This window comes from Carassius auratus, chromosome 14 (genome assembly GCF_003368295.1).
Source record: "Carassius auratus strain Wakin chromosome 14, ASM336829v1, whole genome shotgun sequence".
Lineage (NCBI taxonomy): Eukaryota > Metazoa > Chordata > Actinopteri > Cypriniformes > Cyprinidae > Carassius > Carassius auratus.
The window spans coordinates 13,176,271-13,193,928 of NC_039256.1; the positions used below are offsets into that span (position 1 = coordinate 13,176,271).

Consider the following 17,658-nt stretch of genomic DNA (forward strand, 5'->3'; position numbering starts at 1 on the left):
TCGCTTTCACTTCTTCACATACATAGAATGTTTGACACTAGCTTTTATTCTTAAAGCAAACCATAATAACTAAACGAAGGTGAACATATGTCCTCTTTTTCCCAGAAATGTCCTGGCCGGGATTTCTAGTCTAAAAAGTCTGGGTTTTGGATTTGTTTTTCTATTGTTCTCATACCTGCTGAAGGCAATGATTGAAAAAGTAGTTGACTAATAGTGTGCAGGCATTGGACATAATCAACCAATGGTCAATGCAATGAAAATATGCTAAATATAATGTACAAGGACCACTGAGTGCATGCCAATAGAAAAATAAAGCCATTACTCTGACATTTTGGGCACTTTAGAAATCTTACCTCGGACATGTATACGGGCAAATGTGGACAAATGGTCATCCTAACTAAACCTTACCCAACCCTGTCAATCTAAAAACTAAAAATGCTTAATTTGATCTGGTCCACTTTCTCACAAATTATAATACATTAAGCCTAATCTGAAAAAAATTTTTTTGTTTGTGCTGGTTAAACTACATTAAGGGTGGTTAATAAATAAGACATAGGTGTCTTAATTGAATTATCACATGCAAAAATAGTGCAGCAAGTGAACCCTGAGAACCAACAGAATTTAGCTCTCCTCTTTAGTTCAAGCTCATCCCAGCAGGTTCCTCAGCCTAGTCACTTGTTCCTGCAGATCTGGGACACTTTTTTAGCACAGAAGGCCAGGAAAAACATCTGCCGTGCTGTGGAGCTCAGGTGAAGCATTTTCATGTTGTGCTTTATCTGGCGAAGGATGTGAACATTTGGGCCATGTTCAACTGATGGACAAAATAGACTGAGCTGTCTTTCAGCATGCCTAAGCACGGGAAAAACACTCAAACACTTCAGATGAGTGATATGAGAAATCCAGGCTCAGAGGGAAGACATGAGCATTCACTGCATTGTACATGCTGTAAAACTTTTAAAACAAACTGTAAATTATATTTATGTAGTGGCATTTAATCGAAGCAGTCATCGAAGTCCTAAATTTAGAACTGTGGTCCTAAACAGTCTTCCATTGTGAAGACAAATTAAATCACCCATCAACCCATGAAAAAATTGCTCTGAATGTTTCTTGATGACCTCAAACCAATAAAAGAATTCAAGGAAGGCCTGAAAAGCTTCTCAATGCATATCACATGGTGAACACAAACAAGAAAACACCTCAGAGAAGAGAAGACAACAAGGCTGCAGTCATGCTGTAGACTGAACTTAGGCTTACCTCATGACCTCCACTCAAACAACCTTTAAACATGCCAATACTCATTTCTGTTTCTCAAAAGTATACGTTACGGCAAATGTTAGACGTACATCCAAACCAATAAGATTACAGTAATAAGCCATTTTTCTGTCTGGACCTGGATTACCATGATGCTTTACTGCTTGTCACTTTACATCTGCTTAACATACGTCGCTTGAAAATTAATTCAAAAGTTCAAAAAAAAAAAAAAAAAAAGATCAGTGATGTTCTGATCTTAGTTTAGTACTGATCTTCAGAATATAGTAGCACCAGTAGGTTTTATTTAAACTGAGATTAAGTTCACTTAGCAACTACTAGTTTGTCTGTACTTCAGTCGCACAATTTGTTATTATTGCAAGATTTATATGGTAGTTCATATGCTCTCCAAAAAGTAATGTGAAGTTGAATAGGAAAAGAATATAGATATGAATGACATTTATTATTATTGTTCCAGTAAGCTGCCTACAATTTTGTAATAAGAAATAATGTTGTAAAGCAATAAATTTAATTTTTAAATAAATAAAAATTCCAAATTGAAATTATGCTAAAATCATAAAATAATTAGTCAATTAATTTCAAATTTAAATTATAGTGGTATGGAAAAAAAGCATAACAAATCATAAAATACTAATATGTGTCCCTGGACCACAAAACCAGTCTTAAGTTTCTGGGGTATTTTTTTAGCAATAGCCAAAAAACATTGTATGGGTCAAAATTATTGATTTTCCTTTATGCCAAAAATCATTAGGATATTAAGTAAAGATCATGTTTCATGAAAATATTTTGTAAATTTCCTACTGTAAATATATCAAAACTTAATTTTTGATTAGTAATATGCATTGCTAAGAATTAATTTGGACAATTTTAAAGGTGATTTTTCTCAATATTTTTGCACCCTCAGATTCCAGATTTTCAAATAGTTGTATCTCTGCCAAAATATTGTCTGATCCTAAAAAAACATACATCAATGCAAAGCTTATTTATTCAGCTCAATTTAAAAAAATACCCTTAAGACTGGTTTTGTGGTCCAGGGTCACATATAGCAATTCAGAAATTTCAATATTTATTTCCTTTATTATTATTTGTGTGTTAAAATGCTGGCATGCATAAATGACAGGGTGAGGAACACAGGAAAGTTCATTGTTAAGATCGGTTTCATGTCAAAGGGCTGCCAAAATCCAATTTATTCACATAAAGTTCACTCTAAAAATATAAACAAGTGTAAATGTCAACATAATTTTTTCTGTCATTTAAAACATGATCTGATTGATGTAATCCAATCGGTCTTCCAGGTTATTCCAGCTATTATTACTGGCTGAAGGCTTCAGTAAATATTTAGTTTATGTGTAGGTTTATGTTTCACCCAAGTTTAATGGTGCAATGCTTAAATATTTAGTAGTGCAAGTAAGATGGTGCTGGAGCTGGTGCAACCAGCCCCTGGTCTACATTATCATTTATTTATAGGACATGATGGGCCGAAAATGAACCAGGATTAACACTTGTCTGGTTCGGTTTGAGATACTGAAGTACAATATCCTGGTGTTAAAAAAGAAAGGCTAATATCCCAGTGTCCCTCCACACTGTACAATAATAGAACTCAATGTCAGTGACCAAAGCTACCTGGATGACTGACAGCTCCGGATAAAACACTTCATCTATGAAGTTCCATGAAGCTTAGCAGAACGAGCCAGGAAAAACAAAAGGCACTTCTATTCAGATGACTCTCTTTGTTTGCACTTTCTGAGTGAGGTGAGTGTTAAAATCAGAAAAAAAAAATAAAACCCCATTAAACATTTAGCAGGAAAATTTACGATCAGGTCTATCTTCCCAGACAAGAGAGGTGGAGAATGGAGACATAGTGATCCTAAAACACAAATGGAAAGGAAGATATATAGAGGCAGGGGGAGGTACTGACTACAGCCTGGACTTTCTCATTTTCCCCCGTATATTGAAAAATATAAGGGCAATGAAAAAAAAAATGGATGACCTATGATTAATCCTTGCCACTATGTCCCAGTCACCATAAATTACAACATCTAATGCTGCTGTCTGATGAACAAAAAAGGTCATAATTCGTTCTTAATTTACTTGAAAGCATGTGTACACAGTGGTGACCCCGTCATAAGACACGTTTATGGGTTGACTCCAGTGATCTGGCAGAAATACTGGATTCTGTACGTGTAAGAGAATAACCTTTCACAAAAGCGCACCAATGTTGGCAAAACATAAAAACAAATGGCTTAATGAAACCATAGTGGTACAGTATAATAAAATAAAAATTATATAAACCAAAACCATAAAAATGGTCCTAGAGACATTCTCTAAGGTATAAGAGGCTTCCTTTTCCCTTCCCACACCTAATTTCCCTGCAAGGTTTTCCATTAAAAATGTTTTGTTACATTTCAGCTCAAATTTAGGGGCTCTCAGGCCACTCACTGTGCGGCTGGCATCAAACCACAGATGCTTACATTGAAAATAAAAGGATGGCTGAAGCAGGAATGTGCTCTGCTTTTGCTCCAGATGGCCTCTAAAATGATTCCAATGCCCGTGTAAACAGGGAAACAGGGCCTCTTTCTGTAAACACTTTCTTTTTTCCACTCTTTCTCTCGCTCTCTTTAATATATAGAGAGATTTTAATAAATTAATATTGTAATATTAATACATATATCATAACGTCAGTCTATTTGAGTAATATGAAAAATAATCCCACCCCCAAACTCAGAACATTGGTTTAACAAGAGAGCCTGAGTTCAAACAAATATATAAGGTTTTTTAATTGTGTCCTAATGTTTACACTTTTAAAGGATTTCAAAACTATTATTTCTGCATATTAAGCTTTGAAAGTATCTCATGTATCTGCTACTGAAAAATTAGAATAGAAAATGTAATAGGCATTCTCAGTTCATCAGGGATGTGCCAGTATCAAATTTACCTGTTGCGATTAATTGCTATTGCTTTTATCACGGTATACGATATTATCACGGCATTGATATTTGGTCATAATACAGAATAACAGGTTAAATAACTTTTTTTTAAACATTTAAATACAATAAAACAATACAGAAAAATAGATAAAGTTAAAAGTTTTACACAGATTAAAGTGCAAAAGAACTATAAAGACCAATAGGTATCACTTTACAATAAGACCTCATTAGTTAACCCTTAACATTCAAAATGAGCAATAGCTACATTTGCTACAGAAGTAATTAATCTATGTTAAAAAATACAAGTCTTAGTTCATGTTAGCTCATTAAATAACACAGTTGCAAATTGTGAATTTAACAACATGTTATCAAATATTGAAATATCTAAGATTAATGAATGTTTAGAAGAATTTTTTATTGGTAGTTTAAGTTAACTAATGAATTAACTAATGTTAACTAATGAAGTCCTCATGTAAAGTGTGAATTAACAATAAAGAATCAAAACACTTTCAAACAATATCTAGGGTATGTTATGGTCCAGATTAAAATGAAAAAAAAAATTGAAAATAAATAGCCTTTTAAGTCTAAATATTTAAAGGTCCCCTTCTTCGTGATCCCATGTTTTAAGCTTTAGTTAATGTGTAATGTTGTTGTTAGAGTATAAATAATATCTGTAAAATTCTAAAGCTCAAAGTTCAATGCCAAGCGAGATATTTTATTTAACAGAATTCACCTACAAAAAATGACGTCAATAAAACAGTTTTTTGACTAACCTCCGCCCACATGAATTCACAAAAAGGAGGCGTGGTCTTGTTACGCTCCGACGGAGAAAAAGGAAGAGCTGCCTTCGCGTTTGCCATGTCGTTGAAACGCTGTTATTTTCATCTTGGAGTCCGTTAAGCTTTGTTAACTATATGTTAGGGCTGTGCAAAAAACCAAATGCGATTTCCATGCACATCTCGTTAGTAAAAATGCTCCTGTGATTATAAGTACATCTCCAGCACATGCTCCTGCACACTTGCTTCTGAAAAAATAGTCCAATTGCGTTACCAGGAGGTCAGCCTGCTCTAAGCTGGTGTCGAATCACAACACAGGAACCGCTGGCCCAATCAGTAACGTATTTCTGAAGGAGGGACTTTATAGAACAAGGAAGTCATCAGCCCGTTTTTGTGACAGTGAAATCAGCGGTATACAGGTAGGTGAATTGTGTGAAAAATATAGTGTTTTTTTACACGCGAAACATGAACACATGTTATATTGCACACAGTTAACACAATCAAAGCTTTAAAAAAGCACGAAAAACAGGACCTTTAAGTATTTGTGATGAACACCATAACGAATACACAAATCTGAATGGCTATTTAAAATTATTTAAATATGTTTTAGAAAGTAGTGCAGCCACTTTATTTATGTGTTTCTAGGGAAATGGCTGCATTTTCTGCAGTTTAGCACCATCTGCTGTCTGAGAGTGAATGTGCTTTCATTCAGCTCTTCAATCATGTGTTCTCCCATGTGCTTCTCATGCCTGCTTGTTTACATCAGATCGCACAGAGTCTTTCAAGCAGCATACAGCGGTGTTGTGCATTTTTACCAGTTGATGGGAAAAGTATTCGTAAAATGCCAAATTTGGAATAATTTGTAATCTATAATTATTCACAGTATTTAGAAGTGCCCACGATAACAATATCATGCATATTACTGTGATATATTGCATTACTGAATACCGGCATATGTCTATTATACAATGCTGTATATATATATATATATATATATATATATATATATATATATATATATATACATATTCCTTATGGCTTCACTAGCTTCTTGCATATAAGCCGTTGAGAAAAAAAAAACATATCCTTCAAATATAGACATCTGGAACCAAGACCGACTTTAATGTATGAGAAAGATCACTCGGATAAAATTGGATGCATTATCACTGTACACTAGTAAAATGTACACCTGATGTTTGACGCAATGTTCCAAGACAAAACACTCTGTCAAAATGCAGCAGACATTCAAGACACAATCTTGGAGGCAGCATAGACCCTACACACAAAAAAAGTAAATTTGTCATTCCTGAAAAACAAGGGAAAGGAAGGAGGAATCTCACTGGAGACAGGGGATGTAGACACAATATTGAGTGTCTAGGATATGTGTAAAATGTGGGTAATAGGAATGTGTGCTGGAGGTACTTCCACATATAAAGTGACTGGTTCTTATATAACCTGCTGGCAGAAACACATAGGATGAGGAGAAACTGATCCAGGTCTTCCACTAGTTTATCATACTCTCTGTAGCATCAACATTTCTCACCTTTTGCCCTTTGCCATTCTGTACTCCTCTCTTGGTTTTCCATTATTGTATTTCAAGTTTTTTTCCTGTGTACTTTCTGTCCGATGCATTAACTGAAAGATTTCTGTCATGTCTTGCATTTCTTTTCCTTACAAGCCCCAAGTTGGTGCTATGGGTTTTGAGTGCAATAACTTGCAGATTAGATTCGCTTGTAACTTGAGGATATTTTGACATACTGAGTATTTGCTAATCTATGCTATCCTTAACAATCCAGCACCACCCACTCGAAATCTACACCTATGATAACAATACACACCCTCCTTCCAAACACCCCCATCCCTCCGCTTCAGATCTCACCGAGAATGTTTTGACTTCCTTCACAGGTGGCCATTGAAGCTGTCTGTCTGGTTGTTTATGAAGGATACCATAAAATGATGTCAAAAAGACTAAATATTAACAATTTCTCTCACTTATATTAAGCACACATTGGTGTCCAGAGGGATCTTCTAGACACCATTTTATACCAAGGGGACTATGGAGCAAGACATGGATGATTGTCTTGCTAAAAGGTGCATAGCGAGGTTTTGAAGCCAAAGGGCATAAATGTAATCCATTACATTTACATTACATTTAATCATTTAGCAGACGCTTTTATCCAAAGCGTCTTACAAATGAGAACAATAGAAGCAGTCAGGTCAACAAGAGAACAACAACAGTATACAAGTGTCAGTTAGTCTAGTATAGAACGCATAGCCAGGTATATATAATTTTTTTTTTTTTTTTTTTAAATGAAAAAGACAAGAAAAGGAAAAGTACTGGTGTTAGTAGGTTAAGTGCAGGCGAAAAAGATGAGTCTTTTTCGCCTGCACTTCAGTATGTGATCAGTAAATGTTGTTGGCCAGGATTATTAACTCCTAGATGAACCCTAAATATGACTGAAGCTGCAGCTTTTGTGTTAGCAGCCTAAACTCTCCGCAATAAGTCAAACTGAATCCCCTTTTCTATACCGTTGAGTTTAAAGACTGCTTAACTATTTTTGTTGACATACCTAAGATAACTGATTTCATGTGAAACACTCAGTCTTTGGCAAAACAGTGTAAAACTAAAGCAAAAAAAAAAAACATTCTGAACTAGATTTTCAGGGTGATTAAAGGACTTCCCTTCTTCAAGCAAGATTTTAAAGTGAAGTTCAGGTAAGGTGCAGTGTAGAAGAAAAACCTGAGAGAACATGCACGATTCAAAAGAGTTGTCATAACTCACGTTTAGTGCAGCGCTGAGATCCTTGGGTTTTGCTCCAACCAACACAGCACTGCCCCCCACAGACGTTCACTCTGCAATGACATCAAGAGTCACACTCACACACAAACTGAATGGACCTACTAACCTTACTGTAACCCCACCGGTCAATCTCCTCGCCCACCCAGAGCAGTTTCTGACGCAAGTCTGCTCTGACTGAAGTGACATGAGGGCCCGGGGCCAAAGCTGTACTGTACTTCAGAGCAAAGTGAGAGGAACTGATCCAAATTGCAGAAAATATAAAGAAATACAGGGCTGGGAAACACTCAATACTCTTCCTGATTGTAGGGAATGTGGAAAAATCTTTGTGAATGGCCAGCTGAAACTTTTTAAGGGGCATCAGGTTCATTGCTAGGGAAGCCAGTAGCCTACATTGAAACTGGCTCACATGGCTTCGTAAAACAACAGGTTACATTGTTTTAGAATGTTATGATCACTGTAGAATGGCTGCCTTATCAAAACTATTGCTCCTTAATGACACCTGGCTGCTAACATCATTGGAAATCTAATGCAAGATTCAGACCTCTAAGAAACAACACTGTCACATTCTCGATAGTTTCTATTTAACAGTATTATGTTAAAATTTCAGTTCTGCATTGAGAATACTTTTTACTTGAGAATACTTTTTAGAAATGGTCATATAATTTTTTCCTTCTTGTGGCTCATTTTTATATTTCTTTGTATCGAACTGTAAACTACACACAGCCCAATAATCGGTTTGACTTACCGATCATTGACTAGCCTATACATAATCAGTGTTTTTACTGTTGTTGTCCGACTCCAATGCCTACTAATCGGTAACGTATTGGTCATAATTATAATAAAGTAAATAAATAAATAAATAAATAACTATAAACGCTGTTGGTCGACAGTTTACGTAAAGTCTTATATATATTAATATATTTGGCTCTGATCTTACCCTGACATTTTCATATGATGGCTGGATGTGTGTCTGCCAGGCTGCGCGTCCTGACGTATCGGAATGCTCGGGTTTGTGTTCGGGTTCGAATGGTGACCCATTCTGCGCGTCCGGACCTGGCCGCCGAAGCTGGCTTTGAGCTCCACATTGTAGGAGTGCGGCTGTCCCGACGCTCCCGAGAGCGATGAAATGGAGCTCACGTGAACCCCGTCCGTACCGCTCGGTCCCGGCTGTAGCACGTACAGTCTCCTGAAGCCGCTCTTATCCGCCGAGAGCAAATCCGGAGAAATCAATAACATTAAAGAAACAATGATGTCCCACATGAGCACAGCCATATCCATTGGAAGTGAAAGTGTTGGTAAAGTTTGAAAGAACCACTCTGTACTATATTTACACGCTAGAACGTTAGATAGAAAGACACAAAAATAAAACTATAGAAGTGCAGCTCTGTCGCTTGTAAACCCTCGCGCGCTGTCATCTATTCGCCATAAGAAAACACTTCGGGGCAAACATAACTTAAAAGGGGGAAATGCTTGGAGTGAAAGAGAGTTTTAAAGCATGAAACGGAAATCGGGGAAAACGGGAGTTAATGCGGCGAGAGAGCTCGCGTGCGCGATGAGAACTCGAGTTCGAAAGTTCGAAAACTCTTAGAAGTTTGAGCGCGTGTGTGTGTAAGGGCAGTAGTTTGTGTTCGAGCTCCATATAGCCAATCTCCTGCATTCATGACGTCAGGGATGGAGTTCTTATTGGTACACAAGTCAAGCCTGTCACAGAGTGCAGGCAACAGTTCCACTGTTCCACACTTCTTTTTAAGAAAAAATAAATCAGATATTCCAGTGCATGGTTCTTAAGATATTACACTGGGCATCAACTGGGGACTGAACCTCAATATTGCTTATACAAAAGTAACCAGAAATTAAATTAGAATCAAACACCACTGCTGGAATTAAAGCTGAAGCTTGTGTAAACAGAACACTATTATTATGCACATAATTCCAGCAACCATAATCACAGTAAATGCTTTATCCACCACACAAAGTGTGCATATGTAGAAGAGAAGACGACACCACTTTGGGGGGCCTCAGAAATTGGTTGAAATCTAATGTAAATTTCATACATTTGGTTCAGAACTTACCCTGACACCTTCACATGGTTGCCGCTTTACATGAAAAGGACATATTGAGGTCAGAATCACTTAATGGATGTTTTGAGTAGTTTATGTAATTGACAAAGATGGTTTGGTGTCCCAGAAGTGGCCAACATTTTACATCTGAAGCAGCCATAAAAGCAAGAGCTATAAAATGTCAGTAAAAACACATGGCATTGGTAAGTATAATATAAACAAGTTTGAATATATTTGTCCATGTAATGCAGACATCCTAATCTGTATAATTCCTTACCCAGATTATTGGCAATAATTGGACTATTAATGTGCATTATACAATTATGTATGTGACGAACACAAATCTTGAATCTTGAATCTCTTTGGAAATATTGCCATTGAAACTGATAATTGCGGTTTTTCAGGATAAACTGGCTATATCGTCATGTCTAATCTGGCTTACTGGAAGAATTTGCCCTTAAATGCAATGCATTGCATTACTCACCAAACTGACTAACCAGCTTCACTCTTAAAAATAAAATGTTTCATTATTGGCAGATTATTCATGAAGAACCTTTAACCCCTTTGCTGTCAAAGATCATCCACATCCATGGAAACTTCCCATTGCACGAAATGTTCCTTACAGTGTGTAAAAAAAAAAAAAAAAACACAAAAGGTCAGTATTTTGTAAAATGTTTATCACACTAAGAAAAATTTTACTTTTAAGATTTGGTCACTTGTCAATTACATAAACTACTAAAAACATCCATTAAGTGATTCTGACCTCAATATGTCCTTGTCATGTAACCATGTGAAGATGTCAGGGTAAGTTCTGAAGCAAATGTATGAAATTTACATTAGATTTCAACCAATTTCAGATGCTTGTTATCTGGATTACCAGAATGTCTTTATGGCATTACTGAAAGGTGACTCAGAATCTGGTTAGATCAAGATCATTTTAGGTCTAGACTGAGCTCAGCCCACTCTATATGCGTGGGTGAGACAGCCAGAGAGACAGATAGACAGACATGGAATACCATTCCTCTTAAGCTTTGGAGTATTTGGAAGGAGATTTCAGACTGATTTATTGATTGCATGAGATCATCCTTGAGATGAACCGAATGTCTTGAAAGAAATCGTTCTGTTTCAACAGGTGATAAACAGTCAATTCTTATAAATGTACATGCACAGTCAATCTCTTTTCTGAAGAATATTGCCACATTACAGTTTTTTTTCATCAACTGATGATCACTAATTTAATTAAAAGACAGTTCCTGTTACATCTGCCAGGTCTAATGGCTAGAGTTTAAAAGGGAAATTCAGTTTAGTAACGAAGAGGGAGAGAGCTGTCATAAAGCTATTCTTTGGTCACAGCTATTTTTAGTTTTAAAATAATGACCATCATAACTAAAAGATGAGCAGAAGAGAGAGCGAATACAATGTTAATGGCAAGATTTTGGCATGCTTTAACAAAGTAGTTTACACCACACTCTCCTATAAATTGTATCAAGACTTCAATGGGGATTTGCACACAATTGTGTCATTCCCAGCCATGTGAATAATAATTATAACACTAACTCCAATAATTGTAAAGTAACAGGAGGGAAAGCATACAATCAGTAATTCTAACATTAGTAATAATGCTCTCAAAATTGATAGTAATAAAGAAAAAAAAGTAAAAAGTTTTAATTAAATAGGCTTAATTGCTTCAATTATTCAGGCGGTGAGCAGTAAATAACAGCAGTACTCTTGTCAGCCAGTCATGTGCAAGGAATACAAAGGCAAACTTACTATTTCAAATAAAATGTATCATTTTATACAGTTGCTAAGGTGTTCTGGGAGGCTTTTAAAATGTTGCTTTGCAGTTGCTAGGGTGCTCTGAGTGGTCTGTGCATTGGGCCAATCAAAATAACCCATCTTCAGCTGTCAATCATTCTGGTTTCTGGAAAGGACTTGTTGAAGACTACGCTTATTCTACAAATTTATCACTAGTTTTATCGTCCAGAAAGTGAAAATCACAAATATGATTGCTAAATTTTATTTTATTAGTTTATTTAACAGGGACAATACACTAGGCATTGTTACACACAGACAACCAACGCCGTGTACATAGGGCATACAGAATAAAGCTAGATTGCAGCCCTCGTCCCTGGTGATGACAGAACTTTCATTTTGGGGGAAACAACCCCTTATTTTGTAAACTCACCTCTTGAGATTATCCAAATCTAAACCATTTCATCAGTACAGTAGTACTCAAACACATTCAACTTTTACAGCTATACTTTATAAACTGCCAAAGAACATAAGCATGGCAATCGGGTTCTTAAGTTGTTCATTTGTACGTGAGACGGCAGGGACACAATTAAATGATACAGCAGTCATAAATGCAGCCCACAGAGGGAGGACAGGAACTTCACACTGTATTAGTGGTATCACCACAACCCTGCGGGAGGAAGGAGAGCTGTGCTGGGGAATTAACAGTTTACGTAGCTAAAAATGTGCTTTGTGATTGTTGTCACAGCCAGCAGGGCAGCCCCGGTGGGAGGGATGCAAATGTCTTCTGTCAGCAACTCTCTAATGTAATACAGGGTTTTCAAACACTCATTTTGGTTTTAGATGCTACCTTAGCTAAAGTATTTGCCATTTAGACAACTGCAACCTTGAGGACAGCTTGATATTTATTTTAGGCACGTCTTGCTAGCTTCCAAAAGCATATAGTGCTGCAGGTCACAAGAGAAGCGAGTTAGCATTTTAGAATTTCCTGGTTTTATTGTCTCAACGCCATTGGGTTTTTGTTTAAATGCCAGAAATAAGCTCTGTGGTTAAAATGATCAAAACTTGTTCACAAAGTATATTACTTATGTACTCTTCTTTTGGTAACAAGTGACTAGATGGGACAACAGAGGTCATTTCCACGGCAAACAGGTAACACCTACTCGCTAGTCTGCTTCCAGCCTTAAGATCACATTAAACTCAAACTTTCAGTGAAATTGTTTGAAGACCAAAAGATAAAGTCATGTGACCCAGGTAATTCATTTTGTAGTCTACATTTAGCATTTTCACTTCTGGCAACTGTATTTCAGCATCACAATTCATAAAAGTTGTGCATTGGCCAAAAATAGCACGTCATCACTGGAGCACTCTATTCAGAAGAACAGAGCAACACATGCCAAACATATGTGGCATTGATATTAAATATCTCTGCTATAGTGTGTTGACGTTGCATAATCGCTGGAAGTAGTTCACTTGGTGGTTCCAAGAACAGACACAGGATGTTTGCTTTGTGTCAGACTCATGTTTCTTAGCACCCAGCTATCCTGTAGGTTCTCCTGGGCAACTTACTATAGGCGATGTTCTTGCATCATTTGTACATCGATGAATATGACGAATAACCAAACACTGCCAATTTCCTTGTTTCTTGTTAACGGTCAAGCAAACAAAGAAATGCAATCACAATGAAAGTTAATTACTTACAGATTTTGTCTAATGCTCAAATACCATGCAGAAAAATTATTAGCATGATGTAATTTCTCAGAGGACAGGCACAGAGATATGTGCAAGCAAGACAGGCTTCAAGAAAGGAAGAGAGTCTGGATTTGTGAGAAATCAGTTAAAAAATAAATTTCTCTAAAATCTCACTAGAATTGGACAATCAAATATATCAACATTCAAAAAGCTCAGAAAGGCCGGACTCTGCTAGCTCTCAATGACATAATCTAATACATACTTTATATCCAGTATTGTTAAAAAATGTATGGTCAGTAAAATAAAAAATAACACTACTTCAGGTCAACAAGGACACACTAAATTGATCAAAAGTGAGAGTAAATACATTATAACACTGCAAAAGATTTATGATAATAATAATAATAAAAAAAATTCTTGAGCTCCAAATCAGCATATTTCAATGATTTCTGAAGGATCATGTGACGCTAAAGTCTAGGCCAACATAGGAATAAATTACAGTTTAAAATATATTAAAATAGATTTCCCAGTATTACGGTTTCATTGTATTTCTTTTATTTAAAAAAATATATATATATGAAGCCTTGGTGAGCATAAGGGACTTCTTTGAAAAATACTTAAAATATTTTACAGACCCCAAACATTTTCATGATAATGTGTTCCTGTTATACTTTTAAATAATCAAATATGGACTTTCCAAATTTTAAACAATTAACCCACAGTTATAATAATAACCAGCATTTTAAATTCAGAAGTCAAACTTTTGGTGAACCCCAGGTTAAAGGTAGTCTTAGATACATTAACCAAGGGTTAAGTTTAGCATGGATAAAGATTGCTGAAGTAAATTATAGCAAACATTGTCAGTGTTTACATTTTGTGCCCAACAGAGGCACATATCCAGATATCATGATAGCAATCTCCGAAACACTCCCTTTGGTAGAGCACAAAATAGACAGTAGAGACAGGATGAGGAGGGTGCTTAATATGACAGCTGTAGGAAAGGCCTCCAGTTAAAATGATAATACACAATTCACTGAGTCTGTCCTGAGTTCAAGACTGTTTCCACTGTTTTAGTTTTGTCAGTCACGGGAGCATTCAGACTCAAACACGACCCTTTTCTAGTCTTGGTCTTGACTCGAACTCTAGGCCTAGATACAAACTCAAAAGAGCTCATCTTGACTTTAACTGTTTCAATGGATATGATGTTACTTGACCTAGCTGTCAGTTGTCACTCATTTTATTCAACTCTGACTTAATGTTCTACACAAGTTCAAAAAACAAGCACATGGATTAAAAACTGTATGTAAGAAAGAGACTGTGTACTATTTATTGGAATGAGGCACTGTTGAACAAAGGAAGTTCATTGCCAGCCTCAGGGACCTTAAAATCACAGTGTGTGTCACAGGAGCTCTGACTAGGACAAAGACAGCTGACCCTGGATCAGGTCATGATGACAAATATCTTTAACTCAGTCATTTTTCAAGTCTTTTAAGTTTTCTCCTGTTGATTTAACAAGCGACAGAAGCCCTAAGCCCCCCAGGATCAAAGGGAGGTAGAAAACAGTGCCGTAGGTTCTCATTGGCTGCGTAGCTGGGCACTCAGGTCCTGCAGCTCTGTGACGAGCTGCTCCAGCTCTGTGACATCACCTCTGAGGTCATCATGGAGTTCACCTGTGGTAACTTCAGTGTACAGCTGCTGTGAAGAGAAAGCAAAACAAAAAAATGGGAAAATCGAAAATTTTATCCAATCATTTTCTGATATACACTTCTGTTCAAAAGTTTAGGGTCAATACGTTTTTTTTTTTTTATGTTTTTGAAAGAAGTCTCTTATTCTCACCATGGCTGCATTTTTTTTTAATCAAAATACAGTAAAAACTGTAAAATATTAAATACTTTCTATTTTAATATATTTTATAATGCAATTTATTTCTGTTATTTTCAGCAGCTATTACTCCAGTTTTCAGTTTACATGATCTTTCAGAAATCATTATGATATGCTGATTTGTTTCTAATATCTTATTTATTACTGATGGTGAAACTATTGTGCTGCTTAATATTTTTCAAAAACTCTACAAAAATAACTATTTATTTAAAATGTAAATTGTTTTACATTATAAATGTCTTTACTGTCACCTTGATCAATTTAAGATGCACCCTTTCTGAATACATGTATTAACTTACAAAAAAATGTATGAACAGTATAAAAAAAAAAAAAAAATTCCATTCTACATTTTCTTATTAAATATCCAGTTTTGTTGGATTTGTCACAATGAAAGTAAAATGAGTTGTGAACACTATTGACTTAAATGTGTAATAGCATTAAATATTCAGAAATGGCCAATTTTTACAAAACAAGAGAGGCCTGTTTTATTGATCGCTTTAAAAAAAACTTTAGCAAAACCCTTAAAGCTAAAGACTTTAAGAGCTGAGTGTGTGCGAAACTCACTTTGGCTTTAGTGACCAGGCTCTTGAAACTGAGTCAAGCTGAAGACAGCAACTGTAGAGCCTCTTGAGGACTGCGCTTAGACCTGCTACAGCTGATAGAAACTGAGAGACAGAGACAAAGAGACAGGAAGTACTGAGGAGTTTCATCCACAGTAGAGTCACGGCAGTTTAGAGAGGGCAGCGCTGGAACATGAAGCATCTGTATGCTGCACAGCCAGCGAGGGGAGACAGTGAGTGTGACGGCTGTTAAAGGTCACTTAAGGTCAGGTGATGCAATATCAAGGTCTGTGGCCTAATACAAAGAGTTGGTCATTATTTTCTGTATCATAGTCGTGTGCGTGTGTAGTATTGTTCACATTAAGTGATGGATCACGGCCTCTGAGCGACTCATGTTTAATCAATCCAGGTATTAGTGAAACATCCAACACCATTAAAACAGTCATTCAACACACCTAGTCTACGCATTTTTTTTTACAATGATACTTATAATAAGCAGAGACTGCAGCAGAATATGATTATCAAGTATGGCTAAAAATATGGCTATTTTAGAATTCTAAAAATAACACTAATTGTGTGCAAAGGTATTTTTATTTTCCTGAAAAGGTGCATTCCCAGAATGCTTTAGTGTACTGTCTACACGCATATGGAGGAAAGAAACTGTTTCATGAGTACACACGTCTACCTCAGTGCCTCTCTCTATCTCAGTTTCTCAGTTTTTCCTCACTTTCTCATCTCTGCAGGCCTGTATTTTTGTCTTTCATTCCATCATTTCCTTTAATTTTTTGCTTCTGTGATTTACTTCTCAATTTCTTCTTCTTTATATTTCTTCTTCCCTTCCTTGATTCTCTCCGTACTTCAGCCCTCCCTCCCTTTCTTTCTTTCATTCTTTTTAAATTCCCTTCTTTCATAAATTCCAAAATTCATTTTAAATTCTTCCATTCTCTTTAAAATTTCTCATTCTAAATCTTTTAAAATTATTTTCTTTCTACATTTTATTTTCTTTCTAAATGTTTCTTTTTCTGATTGTTTTTCTTTTTCCTTTCGACATTCTAATTGTAATTCTCTCTAAATTATGTGTTTAAAATTTCTTAAATATCCTGGTTTTTCCTTTTTTAAATTCACATTCTAACTAAATGTAACTTTTTCAAAAAAAAGTTTTTCTTTAAATTCTTTCTTGATTTTTTTTTATAAATTCTTGCTGTGTAAATTTTCTCTCTCTCTCTCTCTATTTATTTGCATTTTTTGCTGCCCCTTCTTTCCTTCTAAATTCTCACTTTTTCTTTCTAAATTATTTCTTGCTAAATTCTAGTCAATCCATCCATCAATCCAAAATTCATTACTTCAGTCTTGCATTCTCTCGTCTCCTCATGTTTCTGCCTGAAGAGGCGATAGCAGGAAAAGTGATGTGATTAATAAGTGCAGAGCTCATTCACATTACATACAAACGCACACACACACACACACACACACATACACACACACGCAGAGCTATAATGCACACAGCAACAAACACATATATGAATACAAACAAGATCTTTACAAATGCACAAGATAACACACAACCCAGTGAAGAATGATCTCATAAGTATGCTCACACACTTCTCTCACCCTTATATCGATCGATCCTCCCCAAACACACACACACACAAAGGAAAGGTTCTGCTACATTTGCCAAGCTGCCCCCTTTATGAATCATTAAGTTTAACAACAAACAGCCTGCAAACTCAGGACAACAGGCTGATGGAGAGAATGTGTGAGATGGAATAAGCGGAAAGAAACTAAAAAGATGGGAAACTAACATTTGAGCAAGATTATGTTTTCAGTCAGACAAGCTTGTGCATGTTCAGTGCCAGCTGAGCTGAGAATAACCTGATGTGACAGTTTGATTTTTAAAGTGCCAATGAAATCAAAATGTACTTTTAGTATGAATATGTTAGC

General features: G+C 36.0%; 1 protein-coding gene and 1 pseudogene across 4 annotated transcripts in view; both read right to left on the reverse strand.

Annotated features, from left to right (window-relative positions):
• Positions 1-9,457, reverse strand: part of LOC113113694 (latent-transforming growth factor beta-binding protein 1) — a 72,590-nt gene extending 63,133 nt beyond the window's left edge. For 2 of the 4 annotated variants that reach the window (XM_026280095.1, XM_026280093.1), the window contains exons 1-2: positions 8,710-9,453; positions 7,755-7,825 (exon numbers count right to left, since the gene is read on the reverse strand). In XM_026280095.1, the coding sequence (XP_026135880.1) occupies positions 7,755-7,825; positions 8,710-9,050 (412 nt within the window). In that variant the 5' untranslated portion in view covers positions 9,051-9,453. Of the gene's footprint in view, positions 1-7,754; positions 7,826-8,709 lie in introns of all 4 variants that reach the window. The other 2 variants (XM_026280094.1, XM_026280092.1) reach the window with 2 other exon arrangements.
• A 4,407-nt stretch (positions 9,458-13,864) lies between these two features.
• Positions 13,865-17,658, reverse strand: part of LOC113113301 (tetratricopeptide repeat protein 27-like) — a 72,472-nt pseudogene continuing 68,678 nt past the window's right edge.